A 17367-nucleotide genomic window follows, 5' to 3' on the forward strand; every position below is an offset into this window, starting at 1 on the left:
TAATAATCGCATCTGTAACGAAGAACATAAAATTACTTTAATATAAAAAACTAAAGCTTAGAAATTTTAATCCTTTCTAAGAAAGTTGAGGGTTTTCTTTTTGGAAATTGTAAATATTTTGTACCTGTAGAGATTACGTACTTATATCACTTGTTGATTAAAATGACTACAAAATTTAAAATAAGAATTGAAATTAATTGGTATGTCTAAAAATTTTAGGTAAGACGCAAACATTTTCAGAACAATGCTGAATATTTTACTTTAGAAAGTTTGCGTCACTGTTTTATGATGTTATATTGGGTTTATCTCACGTGCAATAAAATTTGTGCTATCAATTATTTTCAAATGTACTATAGTTTTTTGCTTTAATCGTTTTGAAATATTATTAGGAATAATAATTTAACTATGAGTACACTTCAGAAGGTGGGCTAAATTTTTATTAACCAATTTTGCAAGTGAGTATTCGTTTATACGTAAAAATATGGAAAATAAATAATTATACTATTTACTCACGTGACCCCAGTTTAAGAAAAAATGATCACAATTGGTCCACTAAAAACTGAGATAATTTTAATTGAAATTTTGTCGCTATTTTGAAGAGAGAGAGACTAACGTTATTATACCTCGTTTAGGCGGAGCGCCTCTTCAAGATATCTCCCTTACCAAAGAGTGAGTTGGGCCAAGAGCAGACGACGTTAGTCGACGCATGTAATTTGTAGTGTTTATAGGGGGAGTACTTAGGGAGACAAGTGGGTTGCTAAGAAGCAGTACTCTAAGTTGGGTGAGGAAGGTTGTTAGCCATGCCGTCTGAGGCGTACCTTCGCATATTACCAGCTATACGTGTGGGAACGGCTCTTTTGATTGAGCATTTTGGCTTGCAGATTGTTAGTATCTGCGATATCTTAGTGGCGTCGCTTCTAGGGTGTTCGTACTCATCAGGAAGTTCGTTTCCAACAAAGTTGAGAAGTTTGGATGGGCGGAAAGGAACTTTTTTTTGAGGGGGCCCCTGGTGAGTATATGCCCTACGCGATGGCAAGATGTTTGGAGGACCTCTTTTGCTCTGATGTTAGAGCTTGTTATTGTACGTTGGATGTATCTCTTGCCCAACGAGCGGATTCTGCTTTCTATTGTGGGAATATCAGAAAATTGGTGGATTAATGTCGACGGATAGTCTGACAATTTTCTCATGATTTTCCTCAGGATTTTTCGATCAGTTGTCATGATGGCATTTATTTGGAGGTTATTAAGTGAGGAGTAAAGAACCGCTTTGTACTCAACTATCGGTCTTATGTAGGTTTTATATATGTGTAGGAGAGTCTTATTTTAAGTGCTGCCGAATTTGCCAGATAGCGCTCCTAAGAAAGAGTCTAGCTCTCTTTCTCATCCTGTTTATGAGTGAGATTTAGTTCAGTATCCCAGTTGAGGCTTCTCTGAAATTGAACTCTCAAATAGGATACCGCCCTTTGGAAGGGTAGTCTATCTCCGTAGAGTTCTATATGTTTGCCCTCATCTTCAAATCGGAGGGTGCCCGGATATCTGAAGAGCATAGCTTATGTTTGGTTGGATTAAGGGTAACAATAATTTAACTTGTTTATTTCATTTTACGGCTAAGGGAAAAGCAGTTTACGAAAAAATCAGAAGAATACTTTTGTCTTAAAAATACCATAATTATTCGCAAAAATTGGATTTGGATTTTTTTGGATTAAAATAAAATGTAATTTGTGGGTAAGAAATAAATAAGGTGTTTCGAACGTTAAAACTTTTGCCAGGAGTGACAGTCAGGTCTACATCCCAAAACGCGAGTTTTGCTATATAAAATCAAAATATAATTGAGCATTTTGAAACTACTTATCTTGGGGCATAAACTTTCAAAATACAATTACAAGAATAACTGACTTCCAAATCACAAGAATTACTTATCCAAATTATCAAATAAAAAACCTAGTTCCGAAGCGAAAAAACAATTTTTTATAATTTGTGAGAAATTTTGGGTAAACTTTTGAACATAACTTGTGAGGGGTACGAAATAGTCAAGGTGTTTCGATTAGTTTCAGTTAAATTAAAAAAAAATGTATTACCAGCTCCACAGTATTCCATAACCAGCCACAACTGATCATCCTTCCCAGGTGGTGATTTCTTAATAAACGCTCCATAATAAGTCGCGATGTTTCGATGGTTCGAATATTTCTTCAGTACGTTAATTTCCAACTTAATTTCTTCTTCTTCGTCTTCCGTGACGTCCATGACTTTAATGGCGGCGAGCTGTCCAGTTTTTGTATGTCGACCCTAAACACATAAAATAAACAGCATAAAAATTAAGCTTAGTTTTAATATATATCGAGTAGTTTTAGTTAAAGAGATATGCAGTGTCACCTTATTAATACAGAAATATTGTATAGTCGACATTGTTGAAATTGTTAGCAGCTTATTAGTAGGGTATAGATTGTAATGATTTTATATAACAAGCATATGTATATGTATCCATAAGGAGCAACGACTGTTAGACTAAATAAGCAGTGATAAAACAATGGAAAGTTTTCAAAACAATCTTCAAAACGCTTTCGTTCCAGTCGCAACATCATCAGTGAAACATGTTGGAAGTAGTTGAAAGTAGCTACATATCTAGTTATAATAACCTTTAGAATAAATGAGAAATATATGAAATGTAAAAATGTGGTGACACGAGGTCGATGTTGTAGGATACAACTTTAACACTTTAAGGGAACGTATTTATCTCTACTCGAAAAATGGACAACTTGGTCCAACACGGTTGAAATCAGCCGACTGAGGCGTAGCAAACCTGAGTAAATTTAAAGTACATTTAAATTATTGGTTCGGAAGAGAAGGGGGTAAAAGTGCCGTTTCTAAATCTAAAAAATCGTTTAACTGTAGTAAAGTTTACTGAAATTTATTATAACTACTATTACATACCAGATCTTCAAGTTAAAAAGACAGAAATCAATACAAGCAGAAATCAATTATCAAAAAAAAAGCGGTCGAATTTAGAAAAGATACTTCCAAGCTTAACTGTACCCACTATCTTGTACCCCTTGGCTTTTAGACACCTCGTACGAGCCCCTTCCCGTATCAGTTGGCCAACCTATGGAATTTGCAGTTTAAGTCGATTACCATAAACAAATAATACTCTGCATATTTTTATAAATTTCCATAATAATTAAATATGGCATTTTTATTAATATTTAATAAAAATATTACCCTTATGGTTTTTTATTTATTTTCAACAATAAAAAAAAATTCACTAAACCCTGGCTATGCATTCACTTATGTCAATATACGTTGATTATTTTATAATTACGTTAAATCCAGAGGTAGCTATGGAAAAATGACATCAAAAAAATAATATCGTCAGTTAATGTCAAATGTATTTTGTAGTATTGTAAAGCTTTTTGTCGTTTGTGGATTGTACAATGGGTCGAGGTAAAGTTATAGATGAGAAAACTTGTTCAATCATTATTCGATTTTTTAATTCTGAAAAATCCAATTCGTAAATCGCGAATATGATGCATTGTCACGCTATAATGTAAGAAATATAGTAAGAAGATACAAAACTACGTCGGTGATAAAAGTTCGGTCGTCACAAGAAATGTACGAAAAAGTAAAATAACCGAAGCAGATCGAAGGGCATTAAGACGCATTATAGTGAAAAATTATAAGGAGTTAAGCGTTTGACGGAGTGACGTTATTGGAAGACACGTTTCTAGATCAACATGTATTTTAAGCTAAGAAAAGTCACTTTTAACATTACAACAAAAGAAAAATAGACTAAGATGGCCAAAAGAGCATAAAGATTGGACTCAGTCGCAATGGGATTTAATACAATTGATTGATGAGTCCAGATTTGACGTGTGTATTGGAGACAGTAGGAGTCGAGTCATTCGCAGGAAAAATGAAGCCTTCCATCCTGACTATCTGAAGAAAAAAGTCAAATTTCCTGCATCTGTCATGATCTGGGGCAGCATGTCGTCTAAAGGTGTGGGAAAGTTACACTGTATCGATAGGATTGTAAACAAGGATAAATATTTGAATATTTTAGAAGAATCTCTTTTACCGATTATGGAACACCGTTTAACATCAGCGAAAGATTTTGTCTTCCAACAGGACGGCGCAGGTTGTCATACTTCAAAACAGTTTAAAATGGATTAAGAGACTGTGGCGCGAAATGAAAAAAGCTTTAAGAAAACATCCTGCCATGTCTGTCAACGAATTAAAGGAAAAATTGTAAGAAATATGGGATTCGTTTACATTAGAAGAATTGTGGATGTCTTTAAAAATAAAAGGGATGTAACTCAGTGGTAAACTTTCACATTTTTTTTTGTTAATATTACGTTTTCTATGCGTTTTTTTAAATTTATTATTATTCTGTTTAATCAATAGTTTTCATTACGTTATAAAATATTTTCCATAATTAGAAAATTCAAAAATGTTTTTCAATCCATCAAAACTTCTAAAATTTACGCTGCGCTTTTATTTTTGCTCTCTAAAATTTAATTTTCTTATCAAGCTAACGTTGGGCCAACTAGGAAGAGGCTCATATATGTTTATACTGCTTAGAATTGATATTTTATATACTTTAAAAAATTTAAATTTTGACGTAAAATAATCAGGAAACGCGAAACAGTTTAGAATTGTTTTTCCTACTGTAAAAAGATAATTCGTATCCTTTTCGGCGTTTAAAGCTTAAACATTAAGATAAAAGGTATCACTGTGACATTTTTAAGTCGTGCGTTTTATATTCAAAACCTGAAAGTGTTTATACAATTAATGAAATGGTTTTTAACAATTCCTTCAAACGATTTGAGGACAATTAAACACGAAAACCACTGGTACAGTGATACGACATTGAACCAACGTAAAAAATAAAGGAACCACGGTAAATTCTAATTTAAGCTCCGGGCTATTGTCCTCATTAAAATTTGTCAATAGCGATATAGCGTGTTTCCAATGTGAGTTAAAAAGAGATGTTGAATTACGTTATGATACGGAATTTTAATCCATTAGAGTAGGTCAAAATATAATCAGCGTTTTTTGAGTCTAGGATTATTGGACATTTTAGACATTAACGAGAGTTAATATTAAATATTATTTATTTTTATTAATATTTTCCACATTTTATAATAAGAAAACAGCATTTTAATGTTAGGACAATAGTAAAATTTGTTACATTATCCGATCATCATTTTCCTGAACATTATATTGCGCTTGTTTCATCTGACAATAAATTTATCTATGAGCCTTAAGAACTATATATTGGGGCGAATTAAAAAAAATTCACATTTTATTTTTTTGACTTCGTCAGTTTTAATATTTTTTGTAGTTTTCGTAATACATATTTTATAACTTTTCCTCAGCTTTTCACTTTCACGTACCGCATTGTTGTTAAAATTACAGATCCTGATTTAGGCCGAGTTACAATATCAAGTTTTTCAAGAATTTTAGGTGAAGATCATTGTAAGTGGTTTATACAATGATATTTCAACAATATAATATGTTTCTTTGATTAGGTGCATGTAAATGGTAACTAATGAGTATATATCAAAATAAAGAGATTATTATTAGTTTTTTTTATTGATTTTGCCTTAACGTGATTTTTTTTTACTCAAACAAGTATCTAGGAATTCACATCATACACACTAACAAGAAGTAAATAAAATAATATCTGTTAGATTTATTTATTACAAAATGACCATTTACAAATTATAAAAGAGTTTATAATATTTGCATAACAATAACCCTCTGCAGATCCAATATCAAAGATAGTAAAATTATAGACTTTAAACTTCCTTTTATAATAAAACAATGATACCTCTGATTGGGGTGTAGTTAATAATTTTGCAAATCAAAGCAGGCAGTTACAACTGTTGTTGCTATTTCCTTAGCGATACCTCTTTATCACGATTTTTGGCTTCACGTGCAACACACTTGTTTGCAATATATCTCTCTCTTTAATCCTGACCCTTCTGGAGGGAGTTTAGTGGTCATCGTGATGTTGTGTATTGTCCGTTTCCGAAGATTTCTGTCTCTGGTCATTTCTTTTAACTCATGAATGGGTCTTTTGCATATGCCCGTTATTTGATCGATCCATCTTGTTGAAAATCTTCCTCGTGGTCTTCAACCTTTCCTTGGGTAATAACTCTTTTATAGAGATACAATGTTATTCATATCGGGTGGATATAACAAATTCAGACGTTGAACTGTTAATTTATTATTCTGTTTTAATAATTATCATACAAATGCTAAAAAAGCAATATTTTAAATGGTAAATAAACCCAAAACGTAATTAATATTTTTTATACAATCCATATAGGCTATTAATGTCATAAGGATCATCAAACTATGTAAAAAATAATGACAACTAAACAGTGGGACAGTATGAAGTAACTACTAAAAACCAAACAAGATAAGAGAAGTAGGCTGTGAAAACAATACAGCCGGGTACTCCAACAAACGTCACTATATTCTACAGTTAATTTCTTGTCAAATTGAGTGAATCGCTGTATTATTTAAATAAAATGGTACGTGATATCTCTACAACTTCAAAAGTTCGTGAGTAGGTGATTAAAAGTTATGAACGCAATAAAATAATGTGTGAAGTGGTGGATGAACTTAACGTTTCTAAAACTACAGTGTGAAATGTAATTAAGCATTATGGGGAAACAGAAAGTACCTTAAATAAAAAAGGCAAAACCCTAAACCCGGGTCTTTCAAAACTAGTTTCTGATACGAATACGAGAATACTAGTAAAAGTTTGCCAAAAATGTCGAATAAACACCAAGGAAAATTACTGCTGAATAGAATCTTGAAACTGGATTAAAAAATTTCCAAGAAGACGCTATCGCAAGAAAATACATGAATATTGATTAAAGTTTTATAAGGTTGAATTCAATAAAGAAATCAGAAGGGAAATCTGGGACGCAAAAGAAAAATGCTACAGCAGCAAATGACTTGAAATAGAAGAACTACAGAAAAAGAATGACGCATTTAATATTTACAAAAAGGTGCAAGAGATAAATGGACCATATAGGTCAACTTCAAGTAGTTTACTTGATAAACAAGGAAATATCATAGTCAATGAACAAGACAAACTGGAGAGGTGGAGGGAATATATTGAGGAACTATTTGATGACGAAAGAACAGAAATACAAATGAAAATATATCGACTAGTCCAAACATAACATTCGATGAAATGGAAAGGGCTATACAACTATCAAAGAATAGGAAAGCAACCGGTTCAGATGAAATACCCAGCGAAATAATCAACTACTCGATGATAAAGGCAAATATTCTCTTTTAAACTTCTTCAATAGAATATACGAAACAGGGCATATACCAACAGACTGGCTACGGTCAACATTTTTTGTAATGATACCGAAAAAAATAAACTTTTTAATGTAATTTCATTTTTAAGAACAGATTTTTAAACAAATATAGAAATTAGTAATAAAAGCGAAAATACAAAAAACAACATAAATAAAATTATTTCACAACGTTAACGAGAGCGCAACCAGAATATAGCCGCAAATGTCAACCATGGAACAAAATATTTCGGTATGGCAATGTTGGCATGTTTTTATAATCAATCGCTATATGAAAATAAGCCACAAAATTAAGGGGACAAACACAACACACCTCTCAATTTTAAGTAGTTTATAATACAATTCAGGTACAGTTCAAAATGATAAAATTAACATTTGGTGGACATCTGTTGCGATCTGGCAACTGCTGGTTTGAGGATCTGTCAGATCTATCAAAGGGCAATTATCAAAAAAATGTAATTAACTGCAATTAATCTCGAAAGAAACAAATATTTACTGGTTCTTGTTTTATATAAATTAAAAAATTGTAGAATTCATAAAATAGGTTCTAGTGTAGTAAGACGGTATGGTGTCTACGGGGATGAAATTTATATCAATGAATTCTGCTTCACTTCACTTACTGATGATTGAACAATGATCAAATACAAATAAAAATGGATGGATTTAAGCATATTTCTCGTGTGTAAATCTGCTGCAGTTTCGATAAATCATGGCCAAGCAGACAGGCAACTAAATTCAAATTTTTCTTTATAGTTTTTAAATGAAACGATGGTTAATTCACAGAACTAGTATAAATTCTACAAACGGTCTAGCATTTAATTGAAAAATTATTTTTAATGAACTATGAACATCCACGAGTTTTCCTCTTTGTAGTATTATATGTAATTACGTACTTATAAATATAAATTTTGACGAACATACAGCGTCAGTATTCTTGAATAAATCGCTTCCGTATTGTCTTTCGTTTGTGAAATTCAATAACTAATATTCAATTACGATAATTATTATTTTTTTTTTACACTCAACTTGTCTTACAACTCGATATTTATAATTAGAGGTCAGTATTCAAGGAAAACATCAATTATATGTTGATGTCACTAATGCATAGATTCGATGCTTATTTCCTAAATAATCGCATAACATGTTTAGTCTACTATATCAGCAATTACAATTATTTTATAAAATAAAGGAAGAATAGGCATTCTGCATTTTTTTAAAACTTTTATTTCATAATCTAAAAAATCCCTTTGTAAAGGGATTTACATCTTTTACGTTTAGGCTTACAAAAAGCCTAAACGTTAAAATTTGTTTTATTTTTATTTTACTAAGTTTGTGATACCGTCCGTATAGTCACTTATTTCTCTTCGACATAATTCTCACCATATTCATTTGATGTAGCAATCAATGCAATTGCTATATCAAGTGAATAAGAAGACTACTCGAAATTTGTTCCATGAGAAATTATTCTGTTTTCAAAACGTTCGTGAAGAAAAAAACGATGGAGCGTGTGGCTCATTGTTTCATCCTATTGAAACCATTGCCTGTGTACCTGCAGAGTTCGTGTGTGGCATGGTTTGCAAATATCTCACAAAAACTGTAACAAAATTCTCTATAAGACTTTTAATTGATAGTAACTGGACGTGAGTGGATAGTAACTATACCTAATTGAATATGCTAAGTGATATGAGGCAGGTATTCACTGGTTAACTGAACATTGAATCAGAACTGATCCTAAAACTACCAACGGGGAAACTGCTGGCATTCATTGAGACCACAGGACTAATTTGAGTGTAATGGAAGTCTACTAACTCGTAAGTCTACTACCGAAAATAAGATTAGTCCGAATTCGTGCTAACCTTTCAGAGCTCATAATTATCGAACAATCATTTTACATAATGTATTTTTGTAATGTTTTAATTTTGGGATCCATTTCCTTTAGATTCACTTAATTTCTGATGTCGGATGTAGTCTCATGCATTTATATAGCATATATAAAAATACTCTATTTTCCTGTTCTGTAATCCCACACACTAAACCACCATTGGCCAATCAAAATATTGCCGTGAGAACACATACTTATTAGGCCTCTAGGCCAGAGGAGACACAGTCTGTTAACGTTAAATTAGGAACTCGAATAAAAGTAACATTTACATGTGGGAATCTTATAAGTGCTTTCATGGTTTCATTTAAGGAATTTATTCAAATATTAAGTATGTAAAACGCACTTTTTAACATAATAGCAGTGAGTTCAAATACAGTTGTTCTGCGAAATAATTTTGATTTATTATTAATTTTGATTTATATGTAAATGTGGCTACATTACTAGCAATGTTGCTGTAGATATTGTAGAATAACAGAAATTACTAGATTGATTCGCTTAACCCTCCAGCGGTGACGTAAGAAATTTACACATTACTGGTTACCTCAGTCTGTTGGACCAATAGAGACATATCGCTTTATAATATATTCTTATAACCACACATTTTTCAAATAATCATACTTAATAAAGGGTTTAGACGTAATAGTTTACAAAAATGTTTATTAAAAACAAAAAAGTAATTGATAAAGATTTATTATTAATTTTGATTTATATGTAAATGTGGTTACATTACTAGCAATGTTGCTGTAGATATTGTAGAATAACAGAAATTACTAGATTGATTCGCTTAACCCTCCAGCGGTGACGTAAGAAATTTACACATTACTGGTGACCTCAGTCTGTTGGACCAATAGAGACATATCGCTTTATAATATATTCTTATAAACACACATTTTTCAAATAATCATACTCAATAAAGGGTTTACACGTAATAGTTTACAAAAATGTTTATTAAAAACAAAAAAGTAATATAACAAGTAATTGCTTCATCGCTGTAAGTAAAATAAAACATACATTTCTTACGCAAATACCAAAAAGAAATAATTTAATTTGTCAACGCTCAACTTACTTAGCGTCCATATTTGTTGTATTCTTTCTCGGATGAAGCGTGGTACCTATGTGTTGATCTACTGGTCTTCTTATCGCATGTTTTTTTACTAGACCTCTGGATAGTTCTGTCAAAAAACTTCTTCTGCGATATGTTCTATCATCTTTTTGATTACATTTGTAAATTACAAATGTGTTAATTCATGTCACATTGAGTAGGGTGTAAAAGACTATCATCGGCCATCTTCTAATATTGCGAGCTATATTGTATTTTGATGATAACTGATCTACCATGACAACTCCTACGTTCGTTTTGTTACAGTCAATAGTCATCATAAGTTTTTGTGTAATTCCATCGATCTCGTCGTCGTTATGCATGGAAGATACCAGAAGGTTCTTCTTCGGTTTTGGAACGTGTGATGATAAAGTACAATTGTCCCCATATGCAATCATACTTAATGGACTTGGTCTACCTTGATCTTGTTAGTAGTCAAGAATATTAATTTATGCATATTGAGTAGTCTTTCGCCTAATTCAATAGTGGTGAACTAGTTATCAGTGGTTATATTTCGATTAGATCTACTAATTGGCTGAACGAGGCTACTAATCTCATCAATCGCGGACTTACTACTCGATTACTCAATTTTTAATAAAAACACCATTCTGGCTAGAATTGGCTCCATAGATTAGGCAGAATATTTCGCAAAAATAAGGAAAAAGCTATGACACCCGTTAGTAGTGTATTAAGAAAGGGGGGCTATTAGTGCCTGCTTATTACTCATATCCAAACATTTACTCAAAATCTACACTGGCTTCGCCAGTGAATCGAGTTCTTCCTATACAATACGCTGTTTTTATTCGCAATCCACCTATCGAACTGTAACCGTGGAAATAAGGAGGTAAATTATTATTTCTTATACTCTGTTAACCTTTTATCTTCGTTGGGTCCATGGTATTTTCAAAATCCTTCTATAGCACCACATCTCCAATGATTCCAACTTGTTTAGTGTCCAGCTTTCCATTCCATACAACAAAGTCGAGAACACGTAGCATCTTAGGGCTCTTATCCTCAGCTCCAGAGGAAGGTCTCGATTAACAAAAATGGTTTCATTTTTATAAATGCTTGTCTTGCAATTTCCATGATTGTCCTTATTTCTCTACCTTGGTCATCGTTTTCATTTACCCAGGTTCCCAGATATTTGTAGTTATTCACTCTTTCTACTTGTTTTCCCTCGATATCTAGCCTTCCTACTGTATGTTGCTTAGAAATAATCATCCACTTTGTTTTCTTAACGTTTATTTGTAGGCCATATTTTATACTGACTTGATGTAATCTATTTACTAAGCGTTGCAGTGCTTCTAGACTGTCTGCAAAAACAGCGGTGTCGTCTGCGACGTCTGCGACGTTCGTCGGTGAATCTTATGTTGTTCAAGATTTCTCCGTTTATTGATATACCCTGTTGTTTCTCTGATATTGCTTCAGTAAAAATAGCTTCGCTGTACAGATTGAATAACAATGGGGACAGCACGCAACCCTGTCTAACACCTTTTTTGATTTCTATAGTTTCTGTATCGACTTTCACTATCGAATTTCTATAGAATTTTCGAATCTAACCTTTGCTTTTTGATTCCAGTACAGATTAACAATAACCCGTATATCTCGACTACCCACATTATTTTCTTTTAACAGTTATACAAGTTTCTGATGCCGTACTCTATCAAAAGCCTGTTGATAATCTATAAAGCAGACTTAGAGATCCTGGTTCATATCTAGTCGTCTTTGCGCGAGAACGTTAAAAGCAAACAGAGTCTCTCTCGTTCCTAGTCCTCCTCTGAATCCAAATTGGGTGTCATCTATATTTTCTTCTATTTTTTTGTATAGTCTTCCATGTATTATTTTGAGAAATATCTTAAGTGTGTGCCTTATTAAGGGAATTGTTCTGTACTGGAAGTATTCTGTATATACAGTGTTTCTTCGTCAATGCATTTAATTAGCACAGTGGGTATCTGATCTGGGCCTACTGATTTCGCGGTCTTTGCATTTCTAATTGCCTGTTCTAATTCGCACATTATTATTTTCGGTCCTGTTTGTTCACGTGGTTCTTCTTGTATCATTCTATCATCGTCGAATAGTTTCATTATGTATCTTAGTTTATCTTTGATGTCTGCAATGAGTTTACCATTATCATTTTTGAGTATCCCATAGTGTGCCCCCTTTTTGGTATTTGTTAGTTCTTTTATTTTTTATGCATACTAAAGCTGTCGTATTTTCTGTCATACTCTTCTATTTCTATGCATTGATCTGTTAACCACTTTTTCTTGGCCTTTTTCATCTTTACTTTAATTCTACTTTGTAGTTCTTGATATTTTGACTCATTTCTTCCTTTGGCTGTACTCCTCTCTTCCATTAATGCTAGAACTTCTGAAGTCATCGACTTCTGTTTTTTATTTGTCTTTTCAGGCTTTAAATTTTCTTCTGTAGCCTGTAGTAATGCCTTCTTTTATCGAAGAACGCCTAATTGCATGCTTGCTTTCCTAACAGATTTGGATCTGTTTCGACTTCATCAATAATAGGTTCTTCTTGTAAAAGTTGTATTGCTCGTTCAGATAAATACAATTTGGAGAGGACACTGTTCTTATGTCTGAACACTTGGAAAACCTACAATAAGCAGTTGAAAAGTACTAAATATCATATGGATGATGAATGAGTGATGAAAATGGCATATCTCTTAACATAAAAAAAAACAGTTTATGGAAAAAATTCATATTTCAATCAAGACATCTTAACAATATATGGGAAACAAATAAAGTGCAAAAGTATAAATAATGCACAACAAATGTTATATCAAATATAAAGAGTACATTGAAGAAATTAAAACAATAATAGAACAAGCAAGAAATGAATCCAATAAAATAAAAAGATTATTCTGTAGCAGAGACATCACAATGGCTTTAAAATAAAACTGCTTAGATGCTTTGTGTTCTCTATGTTATTATACGGAATAAAAGCTTTGAATTAAAGGAGAAAACTACAAGAATATCGAAGCCTTTGAACTAGGAACATAAACAAGAATACTGAGTAGATTAAGTCGCTTTATGTCGAGGTGTCGAGATGTCGAGAAGAATGAGGAAGAAGTTTTAAACGCCATTAAGATTCAGAAAGTTAGCATATTTAGAACACATTATGGGATGTTATAACTAAATTCAAGTAATATTACAAAAAAAAATACCAGGAATAACAAGAAATCGGGGAAAGAGACGTATTTCCTAGTTGAACAACTTGGCAACCTTAATTCCGTTTACTTGTTCAATGCGGCGGTATTGAAGGTGTGTCTTACCCAACTTCTAAGATGAAACGGCACATAAAGAAGAAGAATATCGCTATTAAGTACAAGTACAGAACACCTTTCATAATATGGGCACGTCCAAATAAACATTTATTCAAAATTGTAATGAATAATATATGCACAAAGCATTCTACTTTTCTACCAAAATCAATTACTAACAATGAATCATACTGTTTAAGTAGTACGACAAACGTGCAAATAACAGCTACATGCCACCGATAAGTTTTAATTATCACATTTAAAATATCTAAATTCTAGTAAAAAGAAAACGAAAACATTCTGAATATTCTATTTCCGCGTGTACGCCACAGATTAAGATAATATAAACGAGGATGATGTTCTATTTATTTTCTGATTAGCATTATCTTACTATGTTTATTCTAAAATGAGTGTTTGTATTCATTGTAGAAACAACATTTGATATTTTTCGCAGATGTAACTTAAAACCATTTTACCCTCATCAGAACGAAGGGAGAGTGTGGGCATGATTCATTCTAGAGCTTATGATTGTTCATTATTTATGATGAGGAAATTTTATCTGAATACAATAGCTCATAAAACGAATAATGTACAAAAAAAGCGATTCTTTAGGTGTGTATGTAAATATTAGTTCAAGAAAGTAATAAAAATAGTTAAGTTTAAGTTTACAAAATTAAATCAATAATAAAAATTATTTAAATAATGAACTAAAAAGAGACAAAAGTGTTTTGACATTATTATGGTAATATGGAATGTGCAAATATGTTAGCAGGAATAATACTAGGTTTGTCTTTTTATTTTTACAAAGCCGCTTAGAGGACGCCACCAATAAAACTTTCCGACACAAATGTAACATCAATCTTTTGTTGACATAAATTCGGGTAAAAACGGGTATATTCCCGTTTTATTTACCAGAAGTTATCGCGAAACCCCGACAAAGTAACACACAACGGCGAATCATCCTACATCAGGACAATGCAAGTGTTCACAATGCCCAGAAGACAATAGAGTTTTTAGAGCTTCAAGACATCGAATTTTTAAACCATCCGCCAAATAGCCCTGACCTAAGTACCAACGACTTTTTCACGTTCCCAAAGATCAAGAATTCAATGGTGGGCAGCGATTCCAGCGATGCCTTTAAAACAGCGATTTTGCCGGTGCCAACTGAAGACTGGAATAACTGTTTTACCAATTGGTTTGAACGTATGCAAAAGTGTATCAATCTTGGTAAGACATATTTTGAAAAGCAATAAAGCTAAAAAGACATACAATTGTAAGTCTTTCAGTCGAGGCAGATTCCCAAAATTATAGGGAGAACTTACCTCCCATTTTTTGTAGACAGTTGATACTCAATAGCCTAATTACTCTACTTGGGATAGCCTTTAGTTCTATCAGCAATGTGCTTTTAATGTCATATATGCTTTTGAAACGACGGCCCTTTAAAGTTTTCTTTATTTTTGAAATAGAAAAAAGTCACACGGAGCCATGTATGGCGAATATGGAGCCTGGGGCATCATTACAGTATTGTTTTTGGCCAAAAATTCACGAACAAACAATAAAGTGTGAGCTGGTGCAATATCGTGATGCAAAAGCTATGAGTTGTTTTCCACAAATCCAAAGCCATGAGTTGTTTTTCCACAAATCCGGTCTCTTTTTCGGATTGGTTCACGCAAACGGCGTTGGACTTGTAGGTAGTACTCTTATTGACCGTTTGACCTCGTGGCAAAAATTCATGGTGCACTATGCCATTAAAATAAAAGAACACAGTAAGCATAACCCTTTTGAGTAAATCTGGGTCGTCGTTTACGTCATATAGTGACTCCTGAACAACAGATCAAGATTTCGGGAGGTAAGAAATTGTCGCAATTTTTCTGTATATGGTGACCATACAACTTTGATGTATATGGTGACCAGGAAGTCGTATATAGACAGGGCAAGCTACGAGGATATATGGCGTGCTCTAACTAATTTGAAGAAAATCGTTGTACAATTATGACATCAAGAATTTGGCCTTACCCAAGATAGGCCATGCACTAGATAATCTGGATTAGAAGATTGTCGGAAGCATGCTTAAAGTGATCTTCCGAGAAACCGGCGTAAGAATTACTGTGTGTTGCATTAACCCAAAGAGACCGTGTCCTTTAAAGTCAGTAGACTGTTATTTCTTCTTGAGGGGGTCATGCAGAGTTGGAGAGGCCTGTAGATTTCGCCATCCTGGGCTACATGTAGAGTTGCTGATCGGGACGCTCAGATCTAAGAGGGGAGCAGTGTTACGAACATGCTTCCGGCATGGCCTATGTAACGGTTGCATCTCGAAATGGTTTCGAGAACCTTCGCGATGTATCGAGCGCTGTAGAAATCCATTTGCCAAACAACGAATTAGAGGTGTAACTACCCCAGAAGATTCGAGAATAATACTTTTTGGTATATATATGTAACAATGTTAAGAGTGAATTGTTGTTAAGATATTACCGAACTGTAAACTTATAAATAAATATATTTATATAAATTCGAACCGCTCGTTTTATTTAATCTCGCTACACATGTTAGGATGTTTCGAAAGAAAAGTACTAAGGCGAATCTATGGAGCAGTGAATGACAATGGAGTGTGGAGAAGACGATAGAACTTCGAACTTTATAAAATATACCAGGAACCTGATATCATAAAACATATTAAGATAGGACGTCTGATATGGATAGGACATGTAATGCGGATGGAACAAAATGACCCAGCTAGAAAAACGCTCCTTGATAGACCCATTGGCCAAAGAAGAGGAAGACCCAGAACAAGGTTCCTTGATAACATCGATGAAGACATGAGAAATATGGGAATACGAGCTTGGCGGAGAAAGGCGACGGATAGGGACGACTGGAGAGAAATTCTTGAGGAGGCTAGGACCCACGCAGGGTTGTAAAGCCAGAATGATTTTTTTATATATTAAACACCTACTGTGTTTATCCCATTGGAATCTTGTCAACGCTGACCAATTATCAATTTTTATCTGTCTTAATTTACTAAAGGATGCATTCTAAGAGCTTACCCTATGGCGTCCTCTTATTTTATCTAACAACTATGCACTAATACCTAACATGCAAATTCACAACACAACACTATGCTCTGCTTTACACTAATTACACTTTACACTAACTCAAATGGTTTTATTTACTACCTGCCATCTTCTTGATAATTTTATTTACATCTTCCATCTCAAGGTCCTTGTGGAAGTCGACATTTCTGATGTACCAAGGAGTATCAACGATGTTCCTTAGTACTTTATTCTGGAATCTCTGGATGATCTGGATATTACTTTTATTAGCACAGCCCCAGAGTTGGCAACCATACATCCATACTGGTCTCAGTATTTGCTTGTATATCAGTTGTTTATTATATGTGGACAAAACTGAATTTCTTCCCATCAGATAATACATTTTCTTGCAACGGATACTTAGTTCCTCCCTTTTATTTTTGATATGGGCTTTCCAGCGAAGCTTTGCATCAAGTGTGATACCCAAGTATTTTGCAGTAGATGCGTGCGGTATTTGGGCATCATTTATTCTAATTGGAATGTTTTTGATTTTTTTGTTTGTAAAATTAACGTGAATTGATTTAGACTCGTTTAGTTTGATTTTCCATTTTTTTGTCCACTTATGGATTTTATCTATTGACAACTGTAATTTTTGTGCTGCTTCTTCACTGGTATCACCTACTGCTAGAATGGCAGAGAATGATGATTATGATATGTATTATTTAAATAATGTTTCTGATAGATGTCTAGATCTA

General features: G+C 33.2%; 1 protein-coding gene across 10 annotated transcripts in view; it reads right to left on the reverse strand.

Annotated features, from left to right (window-relative positions):
• The window catches only part of msn (serine/threonine-protein kinase msn), a 212660-nt gene that overhangs the window by 139693 nt on the left and 55600 nt on the right, over nt 1–17367 (reverse strand). For all 10 annotated transcript variants that reach the window (XM_072537565.1, XM_072537568.1, XM_072537567.1 and 7 more), the window contains exon 3: nt 2079–2286. In XM_072537565.1, coding sequence (XP_072393666.1) covers nt 2079–2286 — 208 coding nt within the window. The remainder of the gene's footprint in view (nt 1–2078; nt 2287–17367) is intronic.

The sequence above is a fragment of the Diabrotica undecimpunctata genome, chromosome 7 (assembly GCF_040954645.1).
Source record: "Diabrotica undecimpunctata isolate CICGRU chromosome 7, icDiaUnde3, whole genome shotgun sequence".
Lineage (NCBI taxonomy): Eukaryota > Metazoa > Arthropoda > Insecta > Coleoptera > Chrysomelidae > Diabrotica > Diabrotica undecimpunctata.